The sequence below is a fragment of the Arvicola amphibius genome, chromosome 6, assembly GCF_903992535.2.
Source record: "Arvicola amphibius chromosome 6, mArvAmp1.2, whole genome shotgun sequence".
Taxonomy (NCBI): Eukaryota; Metazoa; Chordata; class Mammalia; order Rodentia; family Cricetidae; genus Arvicola; species Arvicola amphibius.
Window position 1 is genome coordinate 13,487,855 of NC_052052.2, and position 17,868 is coordinate 13,505,722.

Here is a 17,868-nt window from a genome sequence, read left to right on the forward strand (position 1 = left end):
CAGCCTGCTCTACCTCCCTCCCATGGAATTCTGTACTCCACACAGGACCAAATAAGAGAAACCAGGAGTAATGAGTTGGGGACATCACAGAAGATGGGGCGGCAAACATGGCAGCCACAGAAGCCAGGGAAAGGGATGACCGTCCAGCTAGATAAGGAACGGCGTTAGGAAGCCCTGGGCTCTGCTTCAGTCCCTGAGGGCGCGAGGGGACAGGAACCTGCATGGGGAACGGCTGGTCCCCAGGCCACTGCTGTGCTCCTGAGGTGAAAGTGGACTAAGTGGGCAGATGTGCTGCAGCTGGATGTGGGATGGGAAGAGCTCCAAGATGAGGGAGACAGGTGAGAAAGAACACAAGGCCAGCACTAACTGTGTCCCAGTTTCTTTTTATTTATTTTTTTGTTCTTTTTTTTTCCTTTTTTTTAAGTATGGAGGCTCAAGTAGAAGATGTAGATTTTTTGTTTAAGCTTTACAAAAAAAACCAAAATAAAACAAAAAACTCCTTTTGCATTCCATAAAAATCGACAGGAAAGCACCTGGCCGGAAGCGCAGCCGGTCGCCAGCCGCCACCCCCACTGTGGTCTCCTTGGGTGGGCACGTCCACCGTCTGCGCAGGACAGTGCCGAGGAGGACGCCTCTCTGTCCTCCGTAGCTGTCTGCTGTCCCCCCGGCCCCCAACTCCAAGCAACTCCCAAGTACACATGGAATCTGATTTCCAGTTCTTCTCTCTCACACACCAGTTAGTTCATAAAATGTTTTTGTTTTACATTTTTTACACCAATGTAACAAAAAGATGGGAGGAGAAGTGGCTGACAGTATATATGCTTATAAATGGGACAGGGAGGAAGACGGGGCCCAGGCAAACAAAAAAAAAAAAAAAAACACATGGTCTCTATGGAAATGTCGTGGGAAGCGGGCCTTGGAGCCAGAGGAGGGTGGTTATCGGGCTTTATTCTTGGGGAGCGATGGCGCTGCGTGGTCGATGCAAACTGTTACGTGACCCATTGGGGAGGGAAGGAGGAGGGAAAAGGAGCAGAAAACGAGTTTTCTAAGAAAGGAACCTAACGAGTGCATGGCATGTCCGGTTAGCGTGAAGCAGAGGTTTAACACTGCTGCTTTCTCTTCAAGGCCTCCACCAGGTCGTTCTTGAGAGCTTCTTGCTTTGATTTGTCTGCAAATGTCTGCACAGACCTACAGGAGAGGAGAGATGACATCAGCCATGGAACAGAGACGGGGAGGCAGCCTGGGACCACTGTGGGCTGCCAGGCTGTACCATCAACCCTGAAGAGTGGGAAGAGGACCTGGCTGGGGGCCTGCACGCAGTAACTTGCTGGGCATCATGAGCAGAGGTCATCTCTGCCCAGGCTGTGGGTGACCTGACCAGTAGATCCCTAGTCCACAGTTCGGGGTACAGCCTCAAGCTGCTGGGTGCTTTCAGGAACCATGCAGCCTGGGCCATCTGACCTTGGACCTGCTGCCCAAGCTGAGAGGTGAAGACACTGGGCAGTGAGGGCTTCTACTGGAGCATCTGCCCCACCCCCTCTACCTACAGCCTAGGCTGGCTCCTTACCCTGGAGAAGCAGTGTAGCAGCCCCTCCCCCTGGCCCTGCCCCACCAAGTACATAAGAACCAGCCTCTGAGTCAGTGCAGCTGGCTGCGAACCCAGCCCCTAAGGGGCAGCCTTGGGTCCCGGTGTCACATCCTGGGTTGGCAGGGAAGCACTCTTCATCAGGGCTGGACCTCAACTTGTCTGGTGCTTCTCACGCAGACTCAGTTCTCAGAAGCATCTCAGGGTGGAGCTTCTTCATTAAGCCTAATTCCCAGGTCAGGAAACAAAGCTGAGAGCCGGAGAAAGGTCCCCCACGGCAGCTCTTTCCCCAGCGCACCAGTTAATTAAGAGCATACTAGACTATTTGCAGCAACCGTGGGGAGCTCGGAAGCAGTGGAAGAGCAGGGCAGCATGCTTGGCAAGTGGCTCTAGTGCGCACTGGGAGAGGCGCTGTCAGGAAGTCTACCCTCGTGTGCTGAGAATGGCGAAGGTGAGATGGAGTGGAACACGGAGCGGCAACCCATGAAAACCTGAGAAGAGTCTTCAAGACGGGGAGGACAGGACCCGAACGAAGAAGCCACTGGACGTTAGTGTGAGCTGCTGCCACTCAGGTGTAATTTGCTTCCGCTGGGATGTTTAGGGTCCCAAACTCTCACCAGAGGCCAACACTAGTGTGGCAGCGAGAGGAGCAGTGTGAGGGCTCAGGCAGAGCTTGAGTCGGGCAGGGAGGAAGACACATCTGGCTGATGGGCCGGGGCTCCCCTCAGGATACCTCCAGCTCGTTTGTCAGGGAATGGCGGTAGTGGCAGCGTCCCTTAAAAGGGCTTTCTTCAGCTGGGACACGGGAGGTCTGGAGATGCCAAAGCTAGAACTGATGGCCGCCTTGGGCCTGACCACAGTGGCAGGGAAGTCCCCATTTTGGAGCTTCACGGTAAATCCCATAGGCCCTTGTCTGGGTTGGGCCTTTGGTGTCCAGCCCCGGGGCCTGCAGCTTCCCAGGAGCCTCATTTTAAAACCCTCCTCCTTTCCGAGATGCTGACTGCGTTTGCACATCTGTATTTGTCCCAGGCCAAGTCATGGTTCTTGGCCATTGTCAACAAGCAGGGCTGTTTTCCTTTCCACCAGCATGGCTGCTGGAGGACAGCTGCAGCTCATTAAGGGAGGTTGTGGGGACACACAGCATGGGTAGAGTGCCCAGCAGTGGCCAGTCTGGAGGCGTGCTGGCCTGGCTTAGGGAGTGTTCCATCACTCAGAGGGACTCAGAGGGAGACCATGCTTTCTGAGTCAACAGCCCAAGGGGCCCTGAGACGTAGCTTGTGGGATCCTTGGTAGGAGAGCAGGCAGGAGGAACCGGCTGTACTTCTGTCAGACAAGCGGTGTGTGGCAGCTGGCACAGACCCTGTGCCTTAGCCAGTGGGATGTGTGCACACAGCGCACTCTGCTGGAGAGGCCATAGTAGTGCCAAAGACTGAGCTTTGTCAGGAGCAAAAAGCCCAAACCTGGCCTTTGCTCAAAGTGCGAAGCACACACACTGCACACACGTGTCCACACTATGTGGGGCTGAGGCTATGCGTTAATGTGGCTACCCACCAGCTGTGAGTGGACACAGGTTAGTGGCAGGGTCTTGGCAGGTTGGTGAGTCCTGTTTAGTGGGGAAGTCTCACGCCCTTCAGGCAGGGTACCTGGGTCGGCTCAATTATCAGGCTGGATGTAGACCTGGCGCTGGGTCAGCACTTGAGAAAGCTCCCTCTGCAACTGCTTAAACTTGTGGTTGTCAGGGATAGCGTCAAGAGATCTACAGAGAGTGTTCGGAGAGGATGAAGCCGTAGCAAGAGAGCAACAGCAATGCAGAACAAGAGGCCAGCAGTCATGGGCAAAGGCAAAGGCAAAGGCAGGAGAGGCTGCCTTGGTCCTGGGGCTGAGTGCGCGTCTCAGCCACAGTGGTCTAAGTTGGCAGAGGCCTCGGTCTTGAGGGGTTCACACGTGCCTCCACACAGGCTCAGATTTTCCGTGTTTCCCTGTTATTACTGGGAATGGTGGGGGCTGTCCAGGCCGGAGAGTATATACGGTACATTTGGTACCACAGCCCCCAAGTGTCAGGCCTGATCAGATACTCAGGTCCACTGGGGATCAAGAGGGGCTACTATCTCACTTAACTCAAGACTGCTGGACAAGCTCACAAACTTCCTTGGCCTGCAATATGAAACCGGGGCCAGGAAAGGGCACTGGAAGACTGGGCCCCAAGGGCACAGCAGAGCCCATGAACTCACGGCAGAGCTGAGCTGTAGCGCCCTTCCCAGTTGTTATCAGCTCTCCTAACCCTGCTGGCACTCTGCCTCCCACACAGGACAAGGGCCACTGAGAAAGGTGTGGGAAGGACCCTGTGACTCCAAGGCCATCGCTCTCTTCTTCACTCCCTCCTCAGTTACCGCCCCGTCCCCACTGGGTTCTGCCTCCCACTGTACTACACCAGAGCCAGAGGTCACAGTGCGTCCTGCCCTCTTCTGCAGAACCCAGATCCTGAGACAGTGCTGGGGCCCTCAAAGGGAACACCATGCCAGGCAGCTCAGCTGTCTTCGGCGTCTTGGGATCTGTGTGTGGCTGTCAGGCCCCAATGCCAAAGGGGCTGGGGACAGTCTCTAGGGGCCAGTGCCGAGCTCCAAGGTGAAGGCACCAAAGGTTGCTAAGGTGAATGAGCCCAGTGGACAGAGCTGGTAGAGGTCATAGAAAGTGCTGGACCAGCTTCTGAGTCTTTCAAACTGAAAGCAATCCCTGACCACATCTTGTGATGAGGAACCGGGAGGCCCAAGACCACAGAGCGCTAAGTAGACAGGATGTAAGTCCCATGTTTGGCCTCAACGCTTCAGAGTTTTGGTACATTACCTCAGCCCATTGACGATATCCTTTGTTTTCCCAAAGTAGATCTCATTCAGTGTACTTCTGATTTTATTTTCCATGTCCTGGGAAGGGAGGTAAGTCAGCAGAGATGGCAAACAGGAACCCTGAGGCCCATATCCACCTGCCACCACCAACCCTGCAGTCCCCTCTGTGGCCACAGGAGGGAGGTAAGAGGCTGCTCCCTTGTGCTGAGAGGCATAGCCAGAACCCCACCTATAATTTGTGTTTTGGGTCTTTCTTGTCCTTCAGCATGGAGGAAGCCAACAGCTAGAGACTGATGGCCAATTCTGACCACTGCTGGGCGCGGGTCTAAACCACATTACCAGCACACTGCCTGGCCACCAACTCTGTGAACAGTTCTGTGAAACCAGAGAACACGTCTCCAGTCCAAACAACCCCCCTTCCAAACGAGACGTGGTGACAGGCCAGGCTGTGGCAGCCACAAGTGAAGCTGCTCCAAGGGCCCTGGTGTTCCAGGGATCTGTTTTCACCCCAAGTTCAGATCACTGTTCACACCCAGTGATCAGGGGAAACAGGACTTCATACTTCCAAGGGCCAGCGACAGAGCAGAAGCACTGGGGTGGGTAGGCTTGGAGCCGAGCTCTGCTTGAATCCAAGTCAGAAGAAAGCTCAGAAAACCCGGACAGGACCAGCTGCAGCAGAGACGGAAGCTGCGGAGAAGCACGCTGGTCTATGCTGTACCCGGACTGGGTGAGCCCGGGGCCACTCACCTCCACCAGGCGCCCAATGTTGGCTATGTGTGGAGAACAGTCACTCACGGTTTCATCTTTCTCCATCTGCAAAGACACCAACGTTTAGTCAGAAGAAGCTGCAGCTCCAGGCTGCCGCCAACTCACGGCTGCCCCTGCACGTTGAGGTCCTCTGCCCCCTGGTGGCTGTCCCTGCACATCACAGCCCTCTGCCCCTGGTGGCTCTGTGGAGCTTTTCTAGCACAAGTGACTGAAGTTTGTGGTTGCAAACAGTCCAGTCAGCAGACATTCTGAAGCCCTATTATTTCTAGGGCAGTGTTTCTTGATGCTGCTCTGAGAACAGACTCCCCACTTAGCCCCTAGGGCTACAGTAGTGAGGGCAAAGGGCCACAAGGGACAGGTCATCCTGGGCCGCACTGGGCCACGTCACTCCTGGCAGGCACAGGTCCAGGCTGCTACCCAGATGTGAGCGAGGCCTGGTGTGGGACTGGAAGCTTCCCTGTGTCACAACACTGTCACATGGCAGCCATGGGGACTCCCGGCCTTGCCAGCAAAGACTCCAGGACCAGCAGAATGTAGTGCCATGCCCACAACCATGTGAGCAGCTGTGGAGGAACCCCCTTCTTGCCATCGTGCCAAGGCTGGGAGCCATGCAGGGAAATGGTGGGTTCCTGGTTTACAAAGGACGGGGGACAGCAGCCAGCTCTGAGTGCGTGAAGGGAGGCGACGGCAGGGAGGTGCGAGCCTCTGCCGTTGGCTTCTGGGTCTCCCATGGTAAGCTTTACCTCCCTGAGAAGGGAGTAACCGTGTAAAAGAGAGCAGCCTATCTTCTGTCTCACAGGGTGCCAGGAGACGCAAGTATTTACGAGCTCAACACTGGGGCTGGAGCGACGGCTCAGTGGTTAGAGCACCGGCTGCTCCCCAGGAGACCTGATTCAATTCCCAGCACCCACACGGTGGTATGTAATTGTGATTCCAGTTCTCTCCTCCTGGATGAGACATGGGCTACTGAGAGAGGCCAAGGGATGGCAGAACCTAGGACAAGAGAGATAGAAAAGCCAGTGTAGGTGTGTGGGACCCCAGGATGCCAGCAGGGCTGAGCCGGCCTGCAATCTGGCAGAGTGATCTCTCACGGTGTATGGCATAGGTGGGCAAAAGAGGGAGAACACAGGTGATGGCAGAGGTGGGTAAAAGTGGGGAGCACACAGCTGATGCCAGAGGTGGGTAAAAGTGGGGAGCACACAGCTGATGGCAGAGGTGGGTCTCATCGGTCTCCACAACAGGCATATGCTCACTCTACAGTCAGCTCCAGACTACCAAGGAGAAAGAAGGGGGTGGCCATTTGGTAGAGTGTTGCAAGGCAAGAGTCCAGTCTGAGGTAATTTGGACCCAAGGACCTTCCAAAACAGAGGTCTGGTCCTAGCAAGGGGTTTGCCCAAAAATGGTGGTGATGGGGAGCTGCTAGTTATGGGTGCCTTGATCCCTTACTGGAGGCCCTGAAATTTCCTTGGCACTCTTTGGCAAGGGGTTCCAGGGAGTCTTACTGCTTAGACAGCTGTCTCTGAAGCAGTGAGAATGCTCGTGATGGCCATGGGCCCACTTCAGGTGTGGTCAGCACTTCACAATACCAGAGGAACATCATTTCCCCCAAGCAAAAGCCTGCTGCTAGGACAACTGGTTAGTGTGCGTGTTGAACGGAGCTGGGGAGACACCTAAAGGGCAGGGCCTGCCCCCCATTTCTAAAAGGAGTGTTAAGAAACCAACATCCCACATGGAAATGGCTGCTGTGTCCAGCCTCCAGACTGCTCAGAGTTGCTCTGTGGGTATTTCTGATACAGCCAACTGCACCCTCCCAGTCTTGCTCAGCCTCCTGCTCTATGCAGAGGGAGATTCTTGCCTCCATCCCGCCAGAGTAAGAGGTGAGGGTTTTGTGGTCTCTCATGGGCCATCTCAGTGAGTGCTGGCAGCCCGGGGTGAGCACAGCACCCGGGGTGAAGGGCACTTTCTGCTAGGTGAGAGAGCAAATCAATGCCTTCTCTCCACACCCCCCCCCCCCGCCCTTTTAACTTCAGAATCAAGAGCCACCTTCCAGCAGAGAAAGGCTGAAACCACCAGACCCTCAAAGGAATGGTGTGTATGTGTGTGTGTTTGGGGCGGGGGCAGAAGGACTCCCCAGCAGCACACAGGGGGCCTCTAAACTCAAGATCCTGGCACATACAGGCAGTTTCCATAGCCCCCTTGCCTGCCCCCACTGCCTCCCCCCTCTCCACACCTGGCTGGGGTCAGCTTGCTGGCAACGCTGACCCACCAGGAACAGAACTATTTTTGTAATGCATATATTATTACACCCTCATAAAAGAAGCTGCCAGAAGGAAAACATTTTTATGTTCTGTGGCGGCACAGATGTTCCACAAGGTGGTTCCAACTGAGTCTGGAGTCAGGGCCTAGCTTGCCTGTCCCCAGTGAGACCCTTTCCTCCCTCTCTGCAGCTAAGATGGGGAAGATACAAGTGTACTTGAATCTGGTGGTTGTTGTCCTCAAACAGGGTGGGTGGTGTTTCCCACTGGCACAGAGTATCTTTTCTAGTCTGTTCAAGCCAACAGGAGGGCCCATTCAGCAGCACGGTGTCTGCGCGCCTCCACGCCCTTGCCGCTACTGCACGCTAAGGGATGACCATACATACACACAGTGCCACGGTATGCCTAGCAGCACACACTGTTCGTTAAGGAAGTCCCATGCCCAGGGCCCCATGGCTCGTGCCCAGCTTGTGCCATAGACATGAGGCTGTGTCCGGCTAGGATCAAACCTGCCACCCAGCTGAAGAGGAGGGGAGGACTGTCCGACTTTTGAGTTGGCAGCTGCTCTTCTGGAAGATACAATGGGATCTGCAGAATTAGCTACTTCTTCCTGGGTGGAAATCAGGGGTCAGAGTAGCACAGGCTTTCAATAGACACCGTCCCCCCACAGCTGATGAGAAATGAGAGGATCTGTCTGGTCACACGCTGTGAGGTGACAGAGCTATAGCCTCGACCAAGTTATGGAGGATTCTGAAGGCAGCTTTCGAGGTGACCTCTCTGGTGGGTGGATTTTGTATAATGCTTACCAAAAAAGCAAGGAAAACCCACAACCCGAGATTCAGATTATGAGATGGGTCTCTTCCAATCTCATTGGCCTCATGGAAACCCAGCACCCTGGCCCCTCGTCTCTTCCCCTGTCTTCCACAGCCAGACCAGGCTCTCCTTCTGGCTTACTGTGTCCCAGGTCATTTGAAAAACACTCAACTGCTTCTAGACTTTGCACCACTCAAATAGCACCATCCAGGCCACCTCATCCAGAGCCCATTGTTGGGAGCTATGTTCCCAAGGCAGGCTGTCTCTAAAGGTCTGTGCTACACTTCATTCCCTCCAACACCCACAAGGAAAGGCCATGAGCCAGGGTCCACAGGCAGAGGCTACCGACGGCTGGTTTCTTACTGGACCCTATGGCTCATGAGGAGGGAGGTCTGCCTGCAAACGCCCAATCTCCCCACTCAACACAATATTCCACCTTCCTGTCTAAATATTTAGAATCTGAAAAGAAAATGAAGCGAACATCTGCAGAGCCCTGCCCCGGATGGAAGTCCTTGGATCTCTTTCCGGAGATTTATGGTCCGCCTCATTCCCACATCTCTGCTGTCACACAGCAAAGTGACCTCTCCTAGCAGCTTCCCTTTCCGATCTAGGGCTTGGCAAGCAGCACTTTGTCACTTGTTCCCTGGCCTTCCAGCTGGGGCCTCGGTGGCAGCCTGCCAAGGGGCACCTCTGCCACCGCCCTCACATGGGGCCTCTGCCCTGGCAGGAGGACGCAATGATGCTGTAGTGAGTGTCCAGAAAGGCTGTGCCCACAGCCCCACAGATGCAGGGTTTGCTGAAAGCCTCTCTCCCATCTAACTGATGTTCCCAAGGGACAGCTCTGAGTGGAGGCAACAAAAGGACACAGTGAAGGACAAGGCAAAGCTCCCAGCAGGGCGTCCTGAAAAGCTGAGACAAGCAGCTGGGGCCATTTATCACAGTGACAGGTGCCACCAAGAGGGGTTCTCAACTCCCTCGATGTATCCCCAGAAGCTGTAAGGAAAAGAGGACAGGAAGCATACTTCAACTACTGCCGGGAGGGGACCCCCGAGGAAACAGCCCCTGGCCTTCCAGTATATGGGGCCTGGGATACTTGGGACCTTGGGAAGTGCCTGGGGTCAGGCTGCTGGGGAAGAGCCACACTGGCGAAACAGGGACTTGCTCATCCCTGATGAGGAGTCTCCCGACAGCTGGACAGCGTGGCATGCAAGGTCAGTGCCTGGCACCAGAGGCCTGGTGAGACAGCTCCTCCAACCACCGCCCCCCCGACATGTGGAGTGGGTATAAGAGTGACCAAAACTGCGCGGTCAATGTGTGTGGGGGGACCACCCTCTTTCCCTGCCACTCACAAACGGAGGTCATCCGAGCCCTGACTGTAAATCCAGGCTCTGCCACTTTTGTTCTAGTCAATTATTTAATAGCATGGGCCTCAGTTTCTTCACCTGTGAAGTGGGAATGGCAACTGGCTAGAATGTAGTTCAAGAGACACTTTCCCAGGGTGCATCTGGAACTCACAGCTGAGCCCTCAGCAGCCCCCCTCACCCCGCTCGCTATGCTTTGCTCCCATGCACTGGTCGACCCCCATGGCTCAGTTTCCTTGCTCTGTAAGTTACTTGTACTGGAGCGGAGCCTCGGCTTTGATGCGTGTTGGATGAGTTATGACTCTGGCCCTCAGGATGATGACAGAAGCATGGATTTCCTCAGTAAAGTCCCAAGAGCACAAGGCAGCAGAGGCGATGTGGACAAGGTGTGCCGAGAACAGCCACTCACCAGGGCGAGTTTGGCTTGGCAGGGCTACTGAGTATGGCAGGGCCAGATGTTGGCCACGGTGGACGGCCCTGATTTAAACTATCAGGAAGACGGAGGATTAAATATTTGTGCAGGTCACTGTACACCAGGTGTAATTATAGATAGTTTCCAGCAGCAAGGCAGGCAGGAAGCAGCCTCCGGATGGACTTAGGAGCTCCCGCCCATCCCCTGGGTGGCAGGGAGAAGGAGAGGGGAGGCTGCAGTGGCCCTGGCTGCTGGAGAACTTGGCTGGCCCGCCTATGTCAAGGGGCCATGTCCACAGAGCAGGATGGGCTCTGCCCTGGGTACTAGCGCCTGGTTCTGTGCTGGGCCTGGGACGGTCTGTCTTGAAGATGTAGGCTCCCTACAGTCACTAACCCTTGACACAGCAGAGGCACGGAGGGTTTTCCATGGGAGACTCTAAGGCTCCCATAGTTGCAAGATGTGCAGGCTGGTACTGGCTATCCTGCTTTGCACTGTTGTTTTTCAAATGTATGTAGATGCCCTTGCACATTGCAGAATGCAAACCTACATAAGAGTTCCTAATCTAAACTCTCCTGCAAAGGTTTTCTCTTAAGAGTTATCAAACATAAAATTATCTTGCGTGGTTTTGGTCCTGTGAAGTGAGTCTTCTAGGCAAGAAGTACTCTCCCACTGAGCCTTGTCCCGGCCCCCAGAGTAATAATCTTGTGGAGCGGAGGCTCTTCAGAAGCCAGACGCTCAGGAACAGGAGTTCATGAGCGCTTCTGCTCCTGAGGCCCCGTGCTGTGCTTAGTCTGCTCTCCTATGCTCCCTGTGCACGTGGCTTCCTGCCAGAAAGCCCTCTCTCTCCTAAGATGCGCAGGTGTGTAAAGGGTCCTGAAGGTGTCAAGGTTATAAACATGAAACTTTGGATGGAGTGCTGAGGGTCTGAAACCTGCTTAGGTGCCTCTAGTAGTTCCTGATGTAGCTGCTAAGAGAGGGTTATGCCAGGAAGGCCAGGCTCTATGTTCTACTCACAGCCCGAAGAGACATCATGCAATGTGGCTGCTAGCAGGACAGGGGAGCAATAGACAGGTAGAACTTGGCAAATCTGTGTACAGAGATGAAGAGTCCCCCACCCAGAATCCTCCACATCCAACACACGGGACTCAGACCAAGCTGGGGAGCAGGCACCTAGGACTGAAATGCAAGAAGCAGTTCACGTGGAGTCCGGTCTGACTGCTGGCAAACCGAGCAAAACGTGAGCAGACGACACCAAGCCCTGGTGGATGACAAGCAGCAATCATTCAGTCCTACTACACCAAGCAGCTGGCTGGGAGGCAGCTGGTGTGTAGCCACAAGCAGCTCAGAGGACAGGAAGGCACGAACTATAAGTCGCCCTTAGCTGGTGGGTCGACAGCTGGCCATACACACCCCTAACCCGGGCCAAGAGCTCATTTGCTCTTGCACCAGAGGGCACTGGCAAGAGGCGGGAACACAAGTTCTACCTGTCTAGTCAGGCTGCCTCCCAGGTTCATGGTGCCTGAGCCGGATTTGTTGGTTTGCAGCCACAGCATCACCGTGGACGTCAACTTGTAATGGGCGGTACGGCCGCTGGACTTCTCCTGGGGGAAAAGATGGAGAGCATAGCCTGGGTGAACCAGAGCTGAGGAGAAAGCCATGCCCCACCCCCATGCCATGGTTTTTATAGGGCAGATCTGCAATCATGCCTTAAGCACTCTGGGGAGTTTCAGCATCGCTAAGTACTATTCCCCTGACTTATCTTCATCCAAATGGCTCTGGGCATTTTTTTGGAATTAGTGGGGGGTTATATATCTTAGCATGTCCCTGGGGAAGCATCTGGAGATCAGGGCTGCCATGCAGGGTGTGGCACATGCACTGGGGGGCAGTACCTGTACTTCCACCACATGGATGGAATCCCAGCAGCCTTTGATCTTCTTTGACCCGTCTCCAGCCTTCTTTATGAGGATCACTCCAGCGAAGCCGTGATCCAGATCCCAGAGGTAGACAGATGAGACGCCACCTTCAAAGTACCTGCAAGCGATAATGCCCATGGACTGCTATCAGTAATGGTGTGCTTGGACGATGCCCGAGACACCTGTCTAGGATTAAGAACCTTTCACGCAAGGTGCCAGGGTTGACCTTTTGACATGCCCTGGCTATCCCATGGCTGCAGAGGCAGAAAAGCAAGGCCTTAGATGCCAGGAAGATAGAAGATCAGTCTCAGTTTGAGCTTTGTGCTTCTGGCAAGCTTACTGAACTCCTCTGGGCGTCAGCTTCCTCCCCAGTACAAGATCCAGCACAGTGTGTACCCTCACAGTAGACTTGGCCATCACTGGAAAACATAGCCTTTGCAATCAACAGTCACCTTGTGTAGCATCTGTCTTTCATGAAGGCTGACAAGCCTGCCCCACATCCCCACATCTACCAGCAATCAATCATGCTGTTTTCTCAGAGTGACTTGTTTCAGAAGCCGACAGAAAGAGGGTCGCGTGTGGGACAGCCTTTCCTCTTCAGGTCCAAATCAACGCTGAGAACCCACAGATCAGATGAAACTGAGGAGGGGAAGAACGAACCGGCCATTACACTAGGGCCCCATGTCTAAGGGTGGGTGACACGTGGATGGCTGCTGAGACCTGTGAGGCCAGCTGCTGTGACCTCACACTCTGCCGATAACCAGCCAACGCAACACCAGGTAATCACATCTTGTGGCCAGTATTTTTCCCTCATCACAAAGGCCAATGCCTCTCTAACCTCAGGGGTCAGGGGGCTAGCACCATGGTGCATGGTGACCCTCAGGCAGACATGGGCTGGTGCCAGCGGCCCTCTGATTGGCTCTGCCTATGACTCACGCAGTCAGGGACAATATGCTAAGGAGGGTATTAGAGGCCTACTGTGCAAATCTGGGACGCAGGAACAATACCAGGACATTAAGGGGGGAAAAAAGGTAAGTGGACACCTGACAAATGATTATCTGGGGTGAGGAGGGTGGTTTCTGGCAAGAAGAGATAGGCTCTCACTACCAGGCCCAGGCCAGCCTTATCCTTGAACTCACACTCCTGCCTTGGTCCCCTCAGTACTAGGGTTACTGGTGTGAAAATTATTGCTTTTGATAATAAAATGAAATATATCCAAAGATAACAAGCGTGCTTTAGGTCACAATAAAGTTGTATATTTAAAAAAGAAGCTATATGTTAGAGAATGAGGAGGAGAAAACACAGGAATTCTTTGGGGAATCAGCTCCATACCTAAAGCCCCTCCTCAGGCTCTGGTTAGAAAATGAAAAGGCCATGTGCACCGACTTTCTTGCCTTCTGATTCTCTAAGGACAGGGTAGCTGTTGCTGACTCAGCACTGGCGCTTTCGCTCTCTCAGGAATCTTGGCGGTGTGGGCGCACATGCCCATGGTGTGGGCGCACATGCCCATGGTGTGGGCGCACATGCCCGTGGTGTGGGCGCATATGCCTGGCATCCCAGCACTTGAGAAGTCAAGGCAAGATAAGCAGCAGTTTGAGTCCAGGCTATACATTGATTTCCAGGTCAGCCAGAGCTACAGAGCAAGGCTCTGTCCCACAGAAACAAAGGGTATCAGAAGCAATCTAAAATGACTCAGAATACATGGGAGGAGAGGTGTAGGTCCTGTGTAATTGCTCTGTCATTTTATATGAAGGCCTTGGGCATTCAAGGACTGACATCACTAGGCACTGAGGGTGGGCCGGCTACATTGTTTCTACAATCCCACCTCTACTCCCCATCCCTGAGACAGGGTTTCTCTGTAGACTAGGCTAGCCTCAAACTCACAGAGATCTGCCTGCCTCTGCCACCCATGTGCTGCCCAGTCTGTTTCTGCAAATTTGACCTTGACTATAAAACTATTTCAAACCAACAATACCCCCCAATAAGATACATACCAGAGTAACTGAGAAGACAAAGCCAGAGTCCCCTTCCTGTCAAGGACACCAGTCTTCCCACATCCACATAGTACAGGCGTCATGGCTGGTCTACCTTTCACTCCTAACCCCCTGACAAGGTTCCATTCTGTTCCTGTATCTTTGCCCCCAACCCCCCTCCCAAAACACACACACACACACACACACACACACACACACACACTCACGGTGATAGAGCCACTTCCTGTGCCTCTACTGTGCAGGAGATCAAACTGAATTTCTGGCTGTCTCCCACCAGGCGGAGTGGAACACAGCAGGCCTGCCCAGTAAACGTCTGTGAGTATTGGTCAGTTATGTGTCCAAGTGCTGGGCAGAGCACACGCAGCTCACGGGCACAGATGGGCACCTGTGAGACCAGTGCTCAGGGAATCCAGGATAACGGCTAACAAGGGGTTCTTGGATTCCACTCTAAGGCGTTCATTCTTTCTCTTGTTCAGAAACTCTCTACAAATGCCCCTCTGTCCCTGAACATGAGGGAAACAAAGTACTGTGCTTTGAGGCACAAACCAAGCCAATCTGGAATGTTCTGGAATGTGCAAAGATTGGCTGGTCACCTCTGGGCCAACCCTGCTGGATGAGGCTTCGTGGTAGCAAGATTTTCTGACTGTTCTCATGTTCTGTGGCCTCAGCTGCAAGCCGAGGAAGGAGGCGCAGCCCAGAGCAAAAGCAAAAAGCGTCTCTAAAGACGGAGGCTGCTCTTAGGCTAGGGCTGTCGGAGGCTTCCTTTCTGCTCTGCCCACTTGGCCCTTCAGAGCACAGGCCCAAAGTCCCAGCCAGGCCCATCCTTCACCCACCCATAGCTTGGAAAGCTGCATTCCAGCGGCAGGGCTGCTCCTATCAGGGGCCACTCTTCAGGGTGTTGGCTCAGGCTGCCTTGGCGGCAATCAGCAGACGCATTGGTGCCTTGATAGCCAGTGACCAGTTCAACAGCACCAGATGACCTAAGGCGAATCCCCTAGGACCTACCCTTTGTGTTCTCTGTTCTGACAGAAAACAACAGCATTTATAAGGTGGGAGGGGCTGTCCCAACCCCAGCACTCCAGCCTGAAGCTTGGGTCTGCTCAGGGCAGTTTCTCTCAGGTATTCTCAGCTTCCCCTAAGGGCCACACAGGCAGGGTCTAGAATTTCAAAACTCTGAAACTGAAGGGCGCAAAAAAAAAAAAAAAAAAAAGTAAGCCCAAGGGTGACCTCTTTGTGGGCTTCCCCTCCCTGTATTAAAAACTTTTTCAAGATCACAATAAAGGAAATTTAAAAATTAGCCCACAATACCATAACTCGGCATTTCCCACAAATCCGGTTTTTCCAGAGTTCCTTCCAGTCTTCACCGAGATGTTGCATTTCTGTGTGACTGTGAGGGATGGTACCAGGCCGAGCGTGGCATTTTTCACCAGGTAGTTCATCCCAGCCCTTTTCCACGGTGGCCAGTGCCCCATCGGCAGGATCTTCACAGGCCATCTGACCTTCCATACGGCTCTGTGGCTGCACTGAGCAGAGGCCCCACTGCCAGCTCTCCCTGAGAACTAGGGTATTCTCTGTGGGGGCAGGGAGGATGCACTGAGACTCTGCTCCTCAGACAGGGTCCTAACACCATAACAACTCAAGAACGGACTTGATTCCAGACACCAAGAGGAACCTCTGGGGACTCACAGTGGCTGCAAGTCTCAACATGAATGTCCAATACAAAGGGACTGAAGCTCAGGTGATTAGAAGGGCCATTCTGGAATCATTCAGAAGCCACTGTCATAAGGGCTCCTTGGACTGTCGGATAGGACGTGGCTGTGAGGCCCACAAATAGTTGCACCCCCATTATATGGTTTATGGTTTTACTCTGCGCGTGAAGCATTAATTAAAGAAGACCTCAACAAGGCTTTGAAAATTTATTCTTACCTACTGTACTTTGATCACAGTGACATGAAACAAGGAAAAAAATAATTTTATGTGGTTCACATTTATGAGCCTTTACATAAAGGCTTTTGTGGGTATTTTAAGAATGTGCTAAAATGTTGTCTGAAACCACATGAAGCCACAGGAGGCATTGCCCGCCAGAACTAACAGCACACACATGGAAGCACTTTGATTGGCCTTTGTACAGTTAATGAGTCAAATAGTATTAATATTGTTTAAATGCTAACATGGTATTTCAATGAGGTGGCTCTGCCAGGGTTCCAGGCCTGCTCTCGGGCCTTGCATGTCAACAACACTATGGGATCCAACATGGCCAAGCATGAGAGGCTGGGGGTTCTAGGCGATGCCACTAAGAGCTCTAACTTCTCTAACTTGAGGTGCTGACAATTTCAAAAGCCTCAGTTTTCTCAGGAGTGAGATGGGATCCAGGAGGGAAAGACTACCGGGCCCTTGCAGCAGAAGAACATTCCTTAAGAGAGGAAAGCATGGCTCTTCTTGGGCCTCCCAACTAGGGGAAGGGGACGCAACACAGGGATCTAATCACTGCACACTGTCAGAATGGTGAGTGAGTTGCTCAGATCAGGAGATAGGAGCTCAGGAAGACCACAGAGATGCTATCCTGGACAAGATTGGGCCACGAAGGGAGTAGAGTCCCAGAAAGCCTTATAGCAGACTCAATGACAGATCACCAGGGTGTGTGTGTCAGGGGAGCAGACACCCATCAGCCAAGCGCCACTGGTCCCATCAGAAGTCTCAGTGGCTCTGGCTGAGGCAGAAATCAATGTCTATGAGGGAGAACAGTCCCGTGGAATGGTCTTGTGGCTGGGCCTAGAGAGATGGGGGCGGGGGTTAAAGAAGTATATAGTCCATCTGAGAAGGATGAGGCACCTCTGCACTGGAAGGGAGGAAGCGCAGGGCAGAAGCCTCAGAGGGGCTGGCATTTTGCCAGTGAGACCGACCAGTCACAATTATGCACCTTCGCGAGCCTATTCTACTCTTCTTAAGATCCTTGGACTGGATCACCATTTCTCTTCTGAGTTCGGTGATTTTCCCCTGAAAACCCCTTTCCAGATGCACACTGTCAGTCATACACAGCACGCATGCTCACAGTCTGCGCTGCAGAACAAAGAGCAGAACATAATACACTCAGAGTGACCAACTTCACAGAATTAGGAAGAGGCATTCTGGCCGTCAGAACTTTATGGAGTGTTTGATGCTGAGATGTGGAGGAGACCTTGGATGGAAACTCGCTTTGGGAATCTGAGCTGTAACTGTGACCCACCCAATCTGCAGTCTTGGCTAACCTGAACTGCAGATGGAATGAAGAGATGGGCCTTGAGTGGCTTTGAAAGCTGGCCCATGCTCCTGCCTCCTGGGACAGTGGCCAGGTTTGAGTACTCAAATGTATGGAGTCCTGGGTCACAGCCTTTCAAAATGGCAGCAAGGGCAAGGCCAGGCCAAACTTCCTGGGAACTGACCTCCCAGCACCGTCCAGGACACCAGCAGTGGTTCTAGGGTGCAGAGACATGCCTTCAGTCATGGACTCTGGTGGACTCAGATCTGAGATGCCCATGATGCTGACCACAGACCCAGCTACATCACGAGCTTAAGGAGGGAAGCTGCGAAGATGCTAGGTGGGACTTTCTTCTGAAGCTAGAGTAAGTCAAAGCAAGCCATCCAGGCTTGGCTGAACACACTTGTAAGCCTGTCACTCAGAAGGTTGAGGCAGGAAGGCCAAGAACTCAAGTGTTATCCAGACAACACAGTGAGACTCTGTCGGAAACAAACACAGTGTGGGGCTAGGGAGATGGCTTGATGGGTGAAGAGCACTTGCGACACAAACATAAGGATCTAAGTTGAATCCCTAGCACCCACATAAAAAAAACTGGGCATGGGCTGGTGACGCGATTTAGCAGGTGAAGGCCAAGACTGATGACTTTAGTCCAATTCCCGGGGCCTGCACATGCACACATACAATAA

At 53.3% G+C, this 17,868-nt stretch overlaps 1 protein-coding gene across 1 annotated transcript in view; it reads right to left on the reverse strand.

Annotated features, from left to right (window-relative positions):
- Nucleotides 1-363: 363 nt before the first annotated feature.
- Nucleotides 364-17,868, reverse strand: part of Capzb (capping actin protein of muscle Z-line subunit beta) — a 104,883-nt gene continuing 87,378 nt past the window's right edge. The window contains exons 5-9 of the mRNA XM_038333740.1: nucleotides 11,927-12,068; nucleotides 11,522-11,638; nucleotides 5,176-5,241; nucleotides 4,430-4,506; nucleotides 364-1,188 (exon numbers count right to left, since the gene is read on the reverse strand). Coding sequence (XP_038189668.1) covers nucleotides 1,101-1,188; nucleotides 4,430-4,506; nucleotides 5,176-5,241; nucleotides 11,522-11,638; nucleotides 11,927-12,068 — 490 coding nt within the window. The 3' untranslated portion in view covers nucleotides 364-1,100. The remainder of the gene's footprint in view (nucleotides 1,189-4,429; nucleotides 4,507-5,175; nucleotides 5,242-11,521; nucleotides 11,639-11,926; nucleotides 12,069-17,868) is intronic.